This window comes from Taurulus bubalis (assembly GCF_910589615.1).
Source record: "Taurulus bubalis genome assembly, chromosome: 17".
NCBI lineage: Eukaryota > Metazoa > Chordata > Actinopteri > Perciformes > Cottidae > Taurulus > Taurulus bubalis.
In genome coordinates, this window is record NC_136605.1 from 6,705,767 (window position 1) to 6,721,127 (window position 15,361).

Consider the following 15,361-nt stretch of genomic DNA (forward strand, 5'->3'; position numbering starts at 1 on the left):
TCTTCTTGTACATCTTTAAAAAAAAAAGTGTATAAAGATGAAAGCAAAGAAAAGAAGAAGAAATGCTGAAACACTGTAACAGGGATGTGTAATGCAGTGACCGGAATACTTGCTGCCAGTGATCAAATATTTGATGAACTATTTGGGATGCAGTGCCAGCTGGCAGCCTGGAGAGGAACCAGTTTCACATCACACCCACACACTTCTACATGCAGGCCGCTAAGTGCACACAGCAGAGAAAAACATGCACCACAAACTGAAACGGGAAAAACCACGTTATGTGACATAATTTAATCCGAGGGCCATCTCTTTTATTGCAAACCACGGTGATTTCCTCCAGAAAAGAAAGCAACATTTGGAAACAAACCCGCTGTGTTTGAAGATTCGTGGAGGGGGAATTTGAAATGTGGAAAGTTTCTTTTTTTCTTTTTTAACAAGTGGGTGGTTTGCCAATAAAGAGCTGGGAAAAGCTCCATACAGTTGAGTGGGACGTGATAATTAACAATTTACTCGCCTCTAGAAGGGTGTTTTTGTAAGCTTTGACCATTTAAAAAAACAAAGACAACTAATTCTTCTGTATTTTATTGGTTTATTAGAAAGTGACTGGTCATGTTGAAGCTGAATGCGCTAACAGCTTAATTTATGATGTGAAGGCGTCCTCCCAGATTGTTTTCTCCTTTTGTTGCTTTTCCTGACTGGATATTTAGATTCTGCACCGGCCCCTTATAGTGTTCCATGGGCCGTAATTTGACTGTCTGGGTCAACGTCGGTCCCTTGACAGAAGAAGGATTCGTTGAGCTGATCTGAGGAATTTTGGCACCTTGACTAAACAAACATCCAGTATGACCACACTGTGCCATGCAGACGTCTACGGCCTTCCGTGTGAGTCTGCAGCATGAGGAGGATACCGACGCATTCCTCCTGAGATTACAAGCCAGATCTTCACTCAATAACATAGTCGCTAGCCAACGATAAGAAATGCATCCTTATCTGACTGGCTGACTTTATGTTATGATAATAGCTTGAACAGATTGCTGCAAGTACGAGCTAGTTGGCTCAAATTATTCACAATAGGCAGCTGTGGAGATGTTTGTGTTATGTAACATTTATGTTGCACTTAACGTCAAAGCAACGTATACATTTGAAAATCGCATTAATCTTATGCATAAATTCCAAGTTTTTATCCATCAAAAAGGAGGCAAGATTTAAACGGAAGAGAAGATTTTGTTTTATGATAATGTGTTTACTTGACCATAGGCCTACTTTGTGTGTACATATTGTGGACATTTATTCCACAACTATTACTATAGGGATTTTGCATTCATCAAAAACATGAGATTTTGAGTTTTTATCCCTTTTTGGCGTGCAAGTGTCCATTTTGGGGCTCTTTGCCTCGTTTCAGATGTCTTTGAGTTCCACCAAAGAGACATTTCCCCACGAAACGTCTCAGTCTGCCTAATAATGAATCCTTTGTACTGATTTCCAAACCCATTTATCATCTGATTGATTGGCCTCAACTAAGCAACGGTTTATAAAGCAGAGAAAAATGATGAAACATTACTTGAAATCTTTTATTTATTTTATGAAATTCTTTCTTAAAGGAGTAGCGTGTCGGATTTTGTGGGAGTTTGCGGCTTCGTTGCAACTGTAGAAGCATGGCAGACTCTGATGAGAACCCGCTCCCTAGATATGAAGGGATCATTGGAAGCAACAAAAACACAAGGCTTCCTGGTCCCAGCTGACTTTGCATCAATAAAAAATCATAATTAGGAATATTCAACTTCTGCTAATAGATGCCCCTAAATGCTACACTGTGGCCCTTTAAATGTTCCCCCTGGCTGTTGATGTTAATCCCCTAAAACAAATTAGAAAAATGCATTGCCATTTCATTTCGAGTCACACATATTGGACCAATACTGTCGTTCCAACATCTGCCAAACAGTGACACTGAACGCCAAATGTTCTCACACACCCATGTGGCAAAGAAATTGCATACACAGGATTATGATTAAACCCCAATAAAGGGGATTTTATTTTTTCAAAGCAATGAAAAAAAAAAATCACTGACAGCAGCGCTGGCCTGCATAACAAGGTGGATAACAAGAGAAACGGTTAGTGGATAGTGAGCAAAACACTTCAATGGTGCGTAAAGCGCATAAAGCTCATAAATGCTGTGAAGGTGTGATAATAGTGGATAAAAGTTATCCTGAGATTACACAAGAGATGGGCCGTGCATTGCTCCATGTAATGACGGGCTGTGAGCCGCACTGGAGGCCTCGGTGTTTACAAAATGTGTTTTATTCCAGCATCCACGAGAGGCCACGAAAACAACCACATAAATTATAGAAAAGTCGAGATATGGGGGAATGCGGGACGTTCATTCCCAGACGATAATGATGATTCCGCCTTCGACAGACAGATCTTCTCTGTTTAGTACCGACGAGTCACGGCTGGTCTCTGGGGCTGATTTCGGGAGGCGAAGTACCTCTGGTAGGCCTGCTGGAAGCCGTGGCGGAAGGCGTAGAAGCGGCAGGGAGAGTAGTCCTCACAGGTCTCCGCCCGCCTCTCCGCCGGAGACTTTATGGTCCTGGACAAGATGGAGGAGGCGGGGACAGATATATACATTATAAAAGCAGACAGAGTTAGAGGGGAAGAATGGTGAGAAGAAGGAAGAGGGTGGTAATCAGAAGCAGCTGGTGTCGTCGCTTTGTGGCCTTCCTTCTTACATTCTTGCATTTCTAGCATTTCATTTCCGTCTCTCTGCGTTTGTGTCATGTAGACTTTTTTTTAATAGTGCAATTAGATGTTGCCTATGATGTGTGCCTGCCTCTGTGGTTTTGACATATGTACGGTGCACAGGGCCATGTGCTGTGCATGCATGTCTGTGGTTGTGTCTTCCACCTCATGAAGTTGTAATGGTTGTGGCCGTTCCCTCTGGCTGGGTTGTACACGTTGCCCCTCTGTGGCGTGATGAACGAGTTGGCTCGGTTTGGAGGCACAAACACATCTGGAAGCACAAAACTTTACTCGACAAAAGTCCAGATTTTAATCAGGTAAGGCATGCCCATCGTGCAGCGAGATAAAAGGGGCAGGGGAATGTTAGCGAGGGTTAAATACATGATACTGAGTAACAGGCAGGCGTCTTGTTTGTTAGAAGTACATGCATGTTTTTCCATCAACGAGAGACAACGTTTAATCACCTTCAACGGATTCTGAGCTTTCATGAGACTCTACGGGAAAAACATGGAGTCGGGTTAATCATAAATGATGATGAATGGGATGTATTATATGCGTTATGAATAAATAGTGGCTGCTGAAGGACAGAGGAGCTGAGGATGTCGGGGGAGGAGCTGTACCGTAGCAGACGCAGAAAGACACCGCGGCACAGAGTGCCAGACACTGAAGAAGGCTCCTCATCCTGGGGCTCGTTGGTCTGTCGCGCTGGACCGAGAGAGAAAGGTGTTTTAGTGACACACACCGATTTCAAAGCTGCGTGTAAACAGGAAAGAACCACAAGCAACGTGTTTTAATCTGGGACCGTGGTTTTGTGCATACGACCGGCACACACACATCTATACATGCTGGCAAGTTGCTGCAGTGGATAAACCAAAGTTATATATATATATATATATATATATATATAGAAAACAAGTTTTTTTCGGTGCATTCACAGGACTCGATTGCAGGGAACAACCGTCAGAGAACAGCCGTCTAGCTGCCAACTAATAGAGTCCACATAGACTTAACGCAGGCAGATGGAAGTTCTGGGTGGCTCTGCACACACACACACACACACACACACACACACACACACACACACACACACACACACACACACACACACACACACACACACACACACACACACACACACACACACATCTGCACTCGGTCACCTGCATAAAGTGACATAAGGTAAGGTGTGTAACACCTGAACAAACAGTAAGGCTAGATGTGTGTAACACACACACACACACACACACACACACACACACACACACACACACACACACACACACACACACACACACACACACACACTATTCGCATGCCTGCAGTGCAGAAAAGCTTTCATCCCCATCTTCTGTTTGTGGGATTTGGACGGGATTCGGTTTCAGCAGCCCTCCTTTTTCTCCGTCAATAGCAGCTTTCATTATACATAAACACACGCGCACAACTCACTGACACACACACACACACACACACACAGACACACACACACACTCACTTACACACACACAGCACTCATAACATCAGCCCCTCAGGCAAATCTTGCCTTACAGTCGTATACCCAAACTCACCGTGGGCACAGGAACAGAGAGCCTCGGGCCCAAAGTTCACAAAGACTGGCAGAGACGCGTGTGTGTGTGTGTGTGTGTGTGTGTGTGTGTGTGTGTGTGTGTGTGTGTGTGTGTGTGTGTGTGTGTGTGTGTGTGTGTGAGAAAGGTGCTGACGGTGTCAAAACAGCATGCGTTTTATGTCGGTCTGAGTCTTAGCAGGGGTTCTGGTGGGTTCATTTTCCCCACAGAATGTGCCCACCTCACTGGAAAAGCCACAGGCATGAAGCTGGGCACAGAACCAACCTGATGCTGCTCATGAAGTACTCCTACACATACGGACCAGCACTGTAGGCCTATTGTACTATGAGGATCACATATATATATACCAACAAAACAAAACAAAACAACAAAAATGCATCGTCTAATAGATAAAATGAGAAGTTTCGCCAAAGTTTGGCTTTTTATATAAAAGATGTAAGCTACCTCTACTTTTCAGCATTCAGATTGTTTGTCTTATTGTACTCACCAGGAAAGATAAGTACGAAGTCTTGGAAATATCTCTCTGTTCCTGTATTTTTCTCCCGAGAAATATTCCCCCAATTCCTGACAGCATGTCTTTTATACTCACCTCTCTCTTCCCCCCACCCTTCATGTCCACCCCTTAGCCCTCGCCCCCTCTCTCTCCCCTCCCTTCTCACACTATCGGCCCTCTTTTCCACCGTTTGATCGGCCCGGGGTATTAGCTCACTCTCTCCCCGACTCCCACGCCTTTAGCGAAAAATACAGAGGGGGGGTAAATAAGCAGTGGGGGTAAACAGAGAGGGACGGCTGGCACACGGGGACATCTAACCTGCTTCATTGCAGGTACGTGATAATATTTTGCTGTGCTGTTTGCCATCATGGCAGCATGAAACGAAAAGGCAGTCCATGCAGACACAACACGGTCTGACTTTTTAGGCCCTATTTGTCTCACAACACATTTTGGTTCTGGTATTTTGTCGTTTTTACAATATTGACCAATGTAGAAAGGCAGACTTTGAGGGTTGAACCATCCCTTCAACACTCATGAATGAGAAGCTGTGATCTCATGCAGGTCGTGAACTCTGTGTTTGCGAGTGTAAAAACATGCCAGCCACTGCATCACATGCTGGTCTTCTAGCACACAATGTTTGGGCACGTATTAACCCTTTACTGACTCAGCACCTATGCTGGTATGTACAGATCTGGCTGAGGCGGAACATCTGTGAATAGCTCGGTGAAAGCAGGCCCTCGACCAAAAGCAAACAAACCAGAATAGGAGGACGGGCTGTGCCAGGAATCAGCCGGATCCAGACAGACAGATAAACACTAAGACCGATATAAAAGATGGAGATAAACCCCGGCGACAGATAAGGGAGAGATTCAGACAGAACCCACATGCCGGTGCAGCCGCGGGTGGGTTGAGCAGACACAGCGGTGTGGTCGTGTCAGGTTGGAACCGCTGAGCGGCGGCTTGGCAGATTTTAAACGTCCCACACTGAGAGAGGAAGATGAATGAGGGGGGGACTGTTTAGATGTTTTCAAAGACTTCAGTGAAGGAGTATGAATTTGTTCCAAAACGACGAGGCGAATGAGAAGAAGGTGGAGCGGTGATTGCATGGAACAAAATAGCCAAACAGAAACTTCTTCTTCCAGCTTTCTGTCTTGTTTATGTCCTCTCTAAAGTCGTATCCTCCTCGTGGGCATCCCCCTCTTTTCATTTTATTTTTTACCTTCACGTTACTTCGGTACTTTCCCACTCCCTCTCATGCAGTCAGTATCCTGCTCAGCCTTTCCACGTCTATGTGCTGCTAACAAAACATCCAGCTCTTGAGAAATGTTATTCATGCACTTCAGACCGCTGTGATCTAGAAAAAAATAAAAGAATGTTGTCTAAATGTTTTTTTTAGCTGTTTTGCACTTTATTGTTACAATTCACTTTATGTTGGACAGGAGAGAAACGTACTTTCGAATCTTCTGCATGTTTGCACAAAAGGAAGATTTGACATGAAAGCTGACATTGACTTCATGAAAAGAAGTGTGCCAGAGACCGAGATAAATTATAAATGAAAAACAGAGGGAAGTGGAAACAAAACAGGCTGGGATACGCCCGGCGGAGCAGAGCGTGATGGTTGTGACTAACAGGGAGCGTCTGAGCAGTGCATCTGCAGAGAGAGGTCATCACAGGGGTCAGACTCCACCGAGGCTGGACATGATGATAGTCTGCAGGAGCAATGGGAGGAACGGATAAGTAGGGAGGGGAGAGAAAAAAATTGAAAAGTGCTTGAATTTTGTAATGAGGGCATGACCGCAAATGTGCAAACTATCCATACAGTGTCTGCACAAACACACATCGTACTCGTACCTGTCTGGGCCGACTCGTATTTCCCCCGGTGGTTGAGCAGGTGCTTCTGCGGCGGCCTCGTGGCCGTCGGTCAGAACACAGACAAACACTGATTCAACAACAACAACAACTCCCAGAAACCAAAATTCAGCCCTAAACTGGCATGGCTAGATTATTTTTTTCCCGCTATTTCTTTTTTTTTTTTTACGTTCTTTATGTTTTCTTAATGGTCCAAGCTGTGATTCACTTGCTAAAAATTCAATTGGAAAACAGTGGACGCGTTGAGGAGCGAGTGACTCAGATAGAAAACATCATGTGAGGTTTGCTCTGCCTGTGGGATGAAGGACAGACATTACTCAGGACTGCCCCCCTCCTCCTCCTCCTCTTCCTCCTCCTCCTCCTCTTCCTCCTCCTCCTCCTCTCTGATGGCCATGTTGTCCTGCGGCTGTGAATTTTGCCGTATGAATGTCAACATGTCACATGTCCAGATTGATGGGTGTTGCATAACGCTGACATCCTGCAGCACACATGGTTTTTGTTGGTTTTAATTGACATTTTATACAGATAAATTGTTTAATTATCATTCTTTTCTTTTACCTTCAATTCTTTCTTTCCTTCTGGCGTCTCCCAGGTCTCATCACCTATTAATGAAACCCAGGGCAGTGTTGGTGTCTGGTGAATAAAAGACAACGCATCGCTTGTTTTCTCAGGCTCAACCAACTCCCAGCCGAACCTGCATGCCCACATGTCTGAAGAAATAAAAAAGTCAAAACATGTGGAGGAACACCCGGAGCATTGGATGCACGGTGGTTTCAGTGAAAAACATAACAAAAAGGCATACAAAAAGTATATTCTTTCTCACCAAAACTGTTGTATAGGATTGCACAGTGTTGCATGATGGTTCACTTGGAAAAAATAAATCATGAGTTCAAGGAATTGTTCGTCATTTTATGAGAAGGTCAATAGCCCTCTCACGTCTGCGCTCTGAATACTAATATGGAGCCAGCAGCCGGTTAGGGACTGCACGAAAACTGCAAAAAAAAGGGCCTGAACCTTTTTATTTATTTATTTATGAATTATAAATTTGTATTTGTATTTATGAATACATAAATAAAATAATCTTCCTGCTGATAGGCAGTTTGTGTTACCTGTAAACAGATGCAGTCTAGCTCTCCTCCCTGTTTGCAGTCGTTATGCTAAGCTAAGCTAACCCGCTGTAGCTTTATATTAATTACTGTACTGAACTCTGCAAGAAAATGAATACGCATATTTCCCAAATTCTAAACTATTGCTTTAAATGTACTTATCAATCCACTCTTGCAACTTGCAATCCAACTGCCCAAAGATGAACAATTAGTTTCCTACGTTCCTTAAACGCAACAACGCAGCGCTAACCACGTAGCTCATGATAAAGAACAGCTTCCACTCCGGTGACAATTTAATTATTGTAGCTCCTGCTGTTACATGACTGAGTGGAAATCTATTTGCTGCTAATTCCTCTGGCTGAATCAATGTTTAGAGGTGGATTTCAGATCTCGAGCCACTAATGACTCATAATGTGTGAACAGTCTTATCCTCCAGAGTGTCCTGTTCTCTCCAAACTAATTTCTTTCATGCTGACTGGTGGTGGGGATAAGTGAGCGCTGCCTACCGTCTCACTTCTTCCCCGCCACCTCCGGTAAGCTCCCGCTGCTGTAGCCAACCTGTTATTACAGAGAGATCACATAAGTACATATAATTCCAATTAGGAAATAGTTTGCCTCAGAACGAGGGAAACGCCACGGGTTGAGTCCTGCGTAATTTGGGCTTTAATCCTCAGCGAGGGAAAGGTTTTCGCAAGCAGTCTCTATACGTTCAGCTGGAGCCCACGAGGATCACCCTCACAGGTGTGCAGGGTCGCAGCTCTGTCGGCATCAACAAATAACAACTTTTACACATTTTTTTTAATGATTACTGAAGCTTGAATGCAATCAGCACAACAAACATAGAAGAAAACAGCAAAATATTTTCCACTTATGCTGATAACCACAGCCCTTATTTCAGGCATTGAACCAAAAACCCACTAATTTCAGTGTTCTAGGACTCGCTCCTGCAGCCCTCTTTAAACTTGGATGCATAGTTGTTGTTGTTGTTGTTGTTGTTTTTACTTCATTTAAGTCTTGATATAAAACTGCAACAACCAGGATCTGGATGTGCTCGATGGTTTTTGGCTTTGTGGCACTGTAAATTATTTAAGCATGTCTTCAATGCGTCAATAATGGGGGTCAATTCAGGAGACGCTGCACGTGTGTGTGTGTCTGTGTTTGTGTGTGTGTGTGAGAGAGAGGGAGAGAGTGTAAGTGTGTGCATGTGCACATGCGTGTGTGTATTTTCGTGTGTGTGTATCTGTTGCTGTGTAGCTCAGTATAATCTGCCTCTATTTCTCATAAGAGCACTATCCAACATTTTTTCCGTTTAATGTGCCGTTTACTTTGGTGCCCTTCTGTGGTGCCAACGCTAACAAACTGACCTGCAGGGCATTCGACCAGCACCCACCTACTCCAGTCAGGAATCTCAGACACACACACACACACACGCACGCACACACACACAGCAGAGAAAAGCGATAACAGACGGTGTTTATGAAAGTCAGACGAGTGCGTGCAGTAACACAAAAACGCAGCAGATTGATTCCTCGAACCAAGAGCCCCCACACGACCACAAACACACTAACTACAGGACTCTGTATGAATAAGAATCAACTCTGCATTTTCTCTATTTTCCTTTTTCTGTCTCTCTCCTTATCAGCAAAGTCTCTCATTCCGTTTCTCGACCGTCGGTCTTTCTTATCATCTTATCATCATCCCTCCATTTAAAAAGAAAACAAACTGTGCCGTTCTCCATTCTTGTTCTGCATACTTTCCTCTTGGCTCGGTGTCCCTGCTAATTATACGAAGCCAAAAGTCTTGGACTCTCCATCTTTTTGAGATTCTAAACATAAACGTTACAGCTGACTGAGCTGCAGTGTGTAAGTGGATGGAGGCTCCAGCATTTATAAAAAGAAAATGGATTCTTCGCGTCAAGTTCAACTTGGGTGAACTCTGACTTTTAAATTTGCTTCGGATTTTTACATTTGCTCCCTTGACCGAATAGCGAGCCGTCTTGACCTTTGCTGCTGACCTTTTGAGGGAACGGCTATCGTAGCTGATCGTAAGCCGTGTTGCACTACTTTTATTTAACTGCACTCACAGACAGTTACCCTAACACTGGTCAATTTGTTTAGGTTGCAATCGTGATATTTGATGGGGAAGATTTTCCGTATATTGTCATGCATGCACCTCATCCAATAGGGGCCACTGCATCCAACGAGGTTCAGGTAGGAGGTACCAGGTTCAAGGTCCATCTTGTCATCCACATTCGATGGCGTCCCACCTCTCTTTGTGTGCGTCTCTCCCCATCTCCTCCTCTATATCCACCTGTCTGTATCTTTTCTTTCTTCCTCCCTTCGCGGTTGTCAAAAGCGGTCAGCGTAATCACAAGTATGAAGCCACTAACACGAGCGGGCAAAGCATCGAACCAACACGACGTCTGCAACCAGGTGGTGACACGCGGGTGGCCCGCACCCAGCCGCCCCTTCAGCTCCTCTCAGACTCACTTTCCCTCGGCTGTCGTCCTAGTTCAGGGTGTAGCGCTGAATGAAAACCTAAAAAGAGATGTATCCCCGAATGACCGAGGCAAGGTGTGATGATGACGTTCCATCATCTGAGGGCCGAGCGGCTCGTTCCCCAGAGAGGAGACAATATCAGGTTCATACATTTCAAGTTAAAACTCATCGTTTCTAGTTTTTATTTCCGGAATGTATGAACTTGAGCTAAACCGAGTTTAAGGTCTATTTAAACGGGGATTTAAGTGAATGAACTGTTGAGTGTTCACATGACTCACCGATCAAAGTTTGAAAGAAACACGGTCATCTTCTTCGCAGACTTCCCAGCATGCATTGCTTGATAGTTAAATATCTCCAGAGATCATTCTTTCTCTGTAATTTGAAGAAAACATGCCCGCTGTGCATCTTCTAATGTTTCCTCAGACACTAATGAAAACCATGCTAACCCTGATCTGTCCCCACACACTGATGATGTTTATCAACATGCGTTTCTCTTTAATTTGGCACAAGCTGAGGAACAAAAGAGGCTACTGCAGAATTATTTATAGAATCTTCCATGAATCTAATGTTAACAAAACTTCACAACTAAGTTCAACTGCAACCCTCGTCAAATTTAAATGAGCTGGTTTAATCTTTTATTTCACAGCAAAGATATAGTTGCACATATTAAAAGGCAGCAGGGAAACGTGTTTTTTTTCTTAGCGATGCCAGTGACATCACATCTAAAACAACGTGCTTACATTATTATAGTCTGCGTGTTCATATTAGCATTTATCACTAGCTGCATGGCTCTAGTCTCTCAGTATTGGGAAGTTAGACCAGATTGTAAAGTTATGTTGCAAAGTTTGTTTAAACGTGTGTCTGCCCCCTTGTGGTCAAGGAGAGAAGCTACTGTATATCATACTGTTGACTATACAGCCGTAAACCAAATCACTGAGAGGTTCACACATGGAATGTAACATGTCATGCACCAACGTGTATAGGTTTATTATAACTAAAGCAATTATGCATAAGCTCAGGCCTTAGCAGAGGAGCCTCGAGCCTCTGCAGCTAAAGCCCACATTATATTATCATGCAGAGGATTAGAGGTCCACACACGGAGAGCACTAGCCGCAGAACCGCACACTAAGCCAACTTCATGCATGGTGTGCAATGCATGGCGTGTGTGTGCCGCAGAGCCGTGGGTGTGAAACCATAGTTATCTGCCCTCTTTCACCCTCTCTTACCACAGACACACTTACACCAGACTAAAGCAGCAGAGGGTTCACCTGAACCAGCAGTGAGAGACACCTGCCCCCTGCAGGCGGAGGAGAGCGATTACAGGCTGAAACGAACCCTGTTGTTCACATCAGAGACCGGCGTGTGCACACGTATATATGTGTGTGTAGTTATATAGAAGATATGGCCCTTACCAAACTCTATATGGGCTACTCCTTTATTCTCATTTTTGGGCTTCTCGGTTTCTCATGCTTGTGGTCTGGAGCTGTTGCCAAATGCTGTAATTCTTCACTTAAAACTTAATTTCCTGTCTCCTCTCCTCTCCTCTCCTCTCCTCTCCTCTTCTCCTGCCAAAGCAAATCAAATACCCAACATTAAAGTAAGATAGACACCGGCGAGCAGTTGGAAGTGTGTCGGCCTCTCCACTCATTTGAAAACCACACATGAATGGGCATATTCACCCAGAGTGCAACCTAAACCTCAGTTCCCTCAATTAGCAATATGAAAGCATCTCCTCATGAATCCTCTTCTGGTCTTTCCTCAGAGTCGTTCCGTGTCTCTGGACTTTCATGCTACTAAGCTCAATGAGAGCCTCACTGTTATCCCGCCTCTCTGGAGCTCCACTGACCTCTCGCTGACTGCCTGAGAGCCGCCAGCGAGGACTAGTAATGGGATATGGGCCACGCCGAGGAGGTGGAAAGGTGCTACTCCCTCACCTCTTTTCTCTCCCCTGGTTTTCTACACCATCTTTATATATATTATACCAGCGGGTGGAGTCCCACTGGCTCCACAGCTGGGGTTTAAAGTGAAGAGGAGGCCGGGCGAGTTCACCGTGATGTGTGTTGGGCAACAACATGTACCAAAGCAGAGTAGAGAGTGGAGTCCCGATGGACACATTGATCTCTGTTGTAATAGCAAGACATAGCACAGAATGGAAGGCCGGCTGTAAAAGGTTTTGGCGTCCATGTTTTCTAGCATCACTTTGTTGGAGCTGTATTTTGTTCAGTTTGGCTCTTTTGTTTCTTTATGGTAATTCTGCGTCTCTTTTTGTTATATTTTCTTCTTCCTTTTGTGTTCCTTGTAGTTGTTTTGTGTCTATTTGTCGCCACAAAGTGTCTCTTTTTGCATAATAATACAAAAGATTATTGGAAACCATAAAAAAAAGATGATGCAGCGTTAGTCCGCTGTTCTGATTTAAACTGATAGTTTTACTGCAGTTTACCGTAATGTTGCCGTATCCTCAGCATGTATCCAAACATTGGGCTGGATCTCAGTATTTAAAGGCTCTTCGGAGGTTTCCTACCAGTCAGAGTTGAGCTGAGAGCTCGGTGAGGTCACAGGGTTTGTTCTTCATTTTAAAATGCTCGGCATGGTGTGGATGTGATTATCTCACAGCCAACATAAAGGATCCATAGAGTGTATTCCTTCCTGGGTTTTAATGACTGCCTGAGAGCGGCAATCACGACATCGCATAGTTACAGACCCGTTAAGTATTAATGAGTACATTACTACACTGTGGGCTGGAAATGGGACGCTGAGCTAGCCGAGGGCGGATTCTGTCTTGTGAATGCACACGCACACGCACACGCACACACACACACACACACACACACACAGGACTGTATTATGAAGCGGAACAGATTGGGAATTTATGAGCTGAGACCGAAGATATAAACATATAAATAAGCATTAATCCTGTTCATTAACAGTATATCGAGTTATGCGGCAAAAACAGGCGCTGTGAGCCATCCAAACGTGTGTGTGCGTGCGTGTGTGTGTGTGTGAAAAAAGAAACACCATGCACCAAAACAGAGTGTTTTTGTAATACATACTAGTTCAAACAGATGTTTCTGTTAGAAGCACTCAGGATGTTTATGGCAGTAAAATAAGTAATTTCCTTATTAGTGCTCTTATTGGTAATGGTAAACATACAGATCTGTAATGGAACTTCAGTTTACTCATTCATCTTATATATATATATATATATATATATACAAAGATGAAACAGAACATATGTGGCTGTTGGAAATACACATAAAAAACATTCATTAATAAGCTTTTCCTTTTCATTTGAATGCAGCGTTCTGCAGCCTCGGAGCAAACAGGAAACGTGCACAAAGCAGAAATTAAAGGGAGCCGAGGCGGCGCTCGTCTCTGCACGTGACAGCGCACAGTGTAACATCACATGACATGCACCCGGAGGACTAATCCCCCCTCCGGAGAGGGACGCCTCGTGCCACGCTGAATAACCTTCTGCTTCCTTTATTTCTCCTCAATTCAACCTGCTGTCTTCAATCCTTCAGGGCTTCTTTCAATAATTCACGTGCAAAAACACTATTTTCTCCCTGCAATCATGCCCTTGTGCTACACAGCAGCATATATACATGAGTGTGTGTGTGCGTGCTGGTGTGTATTTCTGTTTCTGGGTTGCCTCAGTTCCTATTAATTGCTATTAATCAAGCCCTTGTGAGCGTCACCCACCTCCTCCATCGCGTCCCGTCCTGTGTCATGACAACGTCAGACTCTCTGATTTGGTGATATCCAATTAGTCTCTCCCTCACCGTTCCAATCTAATAAGTGGCCTCGCTTAATGCCAATGGAAGCCTTAAAGCCCTGATTACAGCTTCCCTGGTCCTTCTATCCCTCTCTTCGTCACTCTGGGCCCACTCCACTCCATTATTCCAGCGTGGGCATCCCAACGTGTGAAACAGTGTTTCAGGAGGATGAAGGAAAATAAATAAATAAATGCCGCCCTCGTCAGGTTCAAGTTTATTCTCAGTGGTTGTCTCTTTCATATCGCTGAACACATTTTGGGCCTCTTTGAGTCTCACATGCAGGTGCTCCTCAGATTTATGATTACACAGTTTTTTTGTGATTCTCGCTGCAGCTTCAGCCCCCAGGGAGCAATCCATTCAAATGTTAGTCATGAGGAAAACAGATTGCGTATCATTCATCTGCTATTGGGTCACGGTGGCAGGAAGAGGCTGGAACGCTTTGGAGGGAGGCAGACGATTCAGCTGTTGCACGTTAATGATGCTGATGCCGGCTCCTCTCCTCACTGAGGCTCTTCAGCGCTACGCAATCTCACATTTGTGTTGTTGTGAATTTGATGATGTCAAAAGATCCGTTTCTCTGTCTGTTGTTGGACTGAATTCTGTGTCCAGCGTTGCATGTACTCTGTTATATTGAGCTACTGGCTTTCCTTTAAACTTGAAATAAAAGGCTATGTGTAGTTATAACTTGTCTTGCGTCTGCCTTTAATTTAGTCTCTGATTTATGTCACATGAGAACAATTGAATAAAAGACCATTTAAAGAATACTTTATGGCGCATTGAGCATCTAAAACAATCACATTCATGACCGACAAAAAAAAAAAAAAGGAGGCTCACAAACAATGCAGCAGAATGATCTAAATCTACATTACCCACAATGCAATGTGAGCACAGAGGGTTCATTTTGAAGGTTCAGGTGTGTTAAGCAAACTATCCTGCAAGCCCTAAAGCGGAGAGGAGGAGGAGGGGTTGGAAGCGCGAAAAAGAAATATAATAAGTTCTAACTACCCACATCCATTCTCATTTCTGATTCATCCGACATCAAAGCCAAGGTCACGTCTGCACCGCGGTCTCCGTAGTATTTCTTGAGGTTTGTGTGATCCTCTGCGTTCAGTTTCAGCCGATATTCTTCTTTCCCCTCGCCGAGATTGAAAGCACCGCTCCTCCGTGTCAGACGTCACATCAGTTGGGCCCACGCGTACATCTCAACATCTTTACAACTATTCATTGCTTTTAGATGCAATGTTTGATGCACATTGTGCCACCAGAGAGCAGCAATGAAGAAAACCCCGGTCCGTCACGCCTT

At 44.2% G+C, this 15,361-nt stretch overlaps 1 protein-coding gene across 2 annotated transcripts; it reads right to left on the minus strand.

The window, feature by feature from the left end:
- Positions 1-2,069: 2,069 nt before the first annotated feature.
- Positions 2,070-4,853, minus strand: mgp (matrix Gla protein). Of its 2 annotated transcripts, XM_079233418.1 has the most exons (5): positions 4,807-4,853; positions 3,357-3,441; positions 3,201-3,230; positions 2,902-3,007; positions 2,070-2,587 (listed from the first exon to the last, which is right to left on the minus strand). In XM_079233418.1, exons 2-5 carry the CDS (start codon positions 3,415-3,417, stop codon positions 2,431-2,433), a joined length of 354 nt encoding a protein of 117 aa, XP_079089544.1. In that variant the 5' UTR covers positions 3,418-3,441; positions 4,807-4,853; the 3' UTR covers positions 2,070-2,430. The 2 variants fall into 2 exon arrangements, with proteins under 2 accessions (XP_079089544.1, XP_079089545.1); XM_079233419.1 differs by lacking the exon at positions 3,201-3,230 and having other exon boundaries at positions 4,807-4,851.
- Between the last annotated feature and the right edge of the window lie 10,508 nt (positions 4,854-15,361).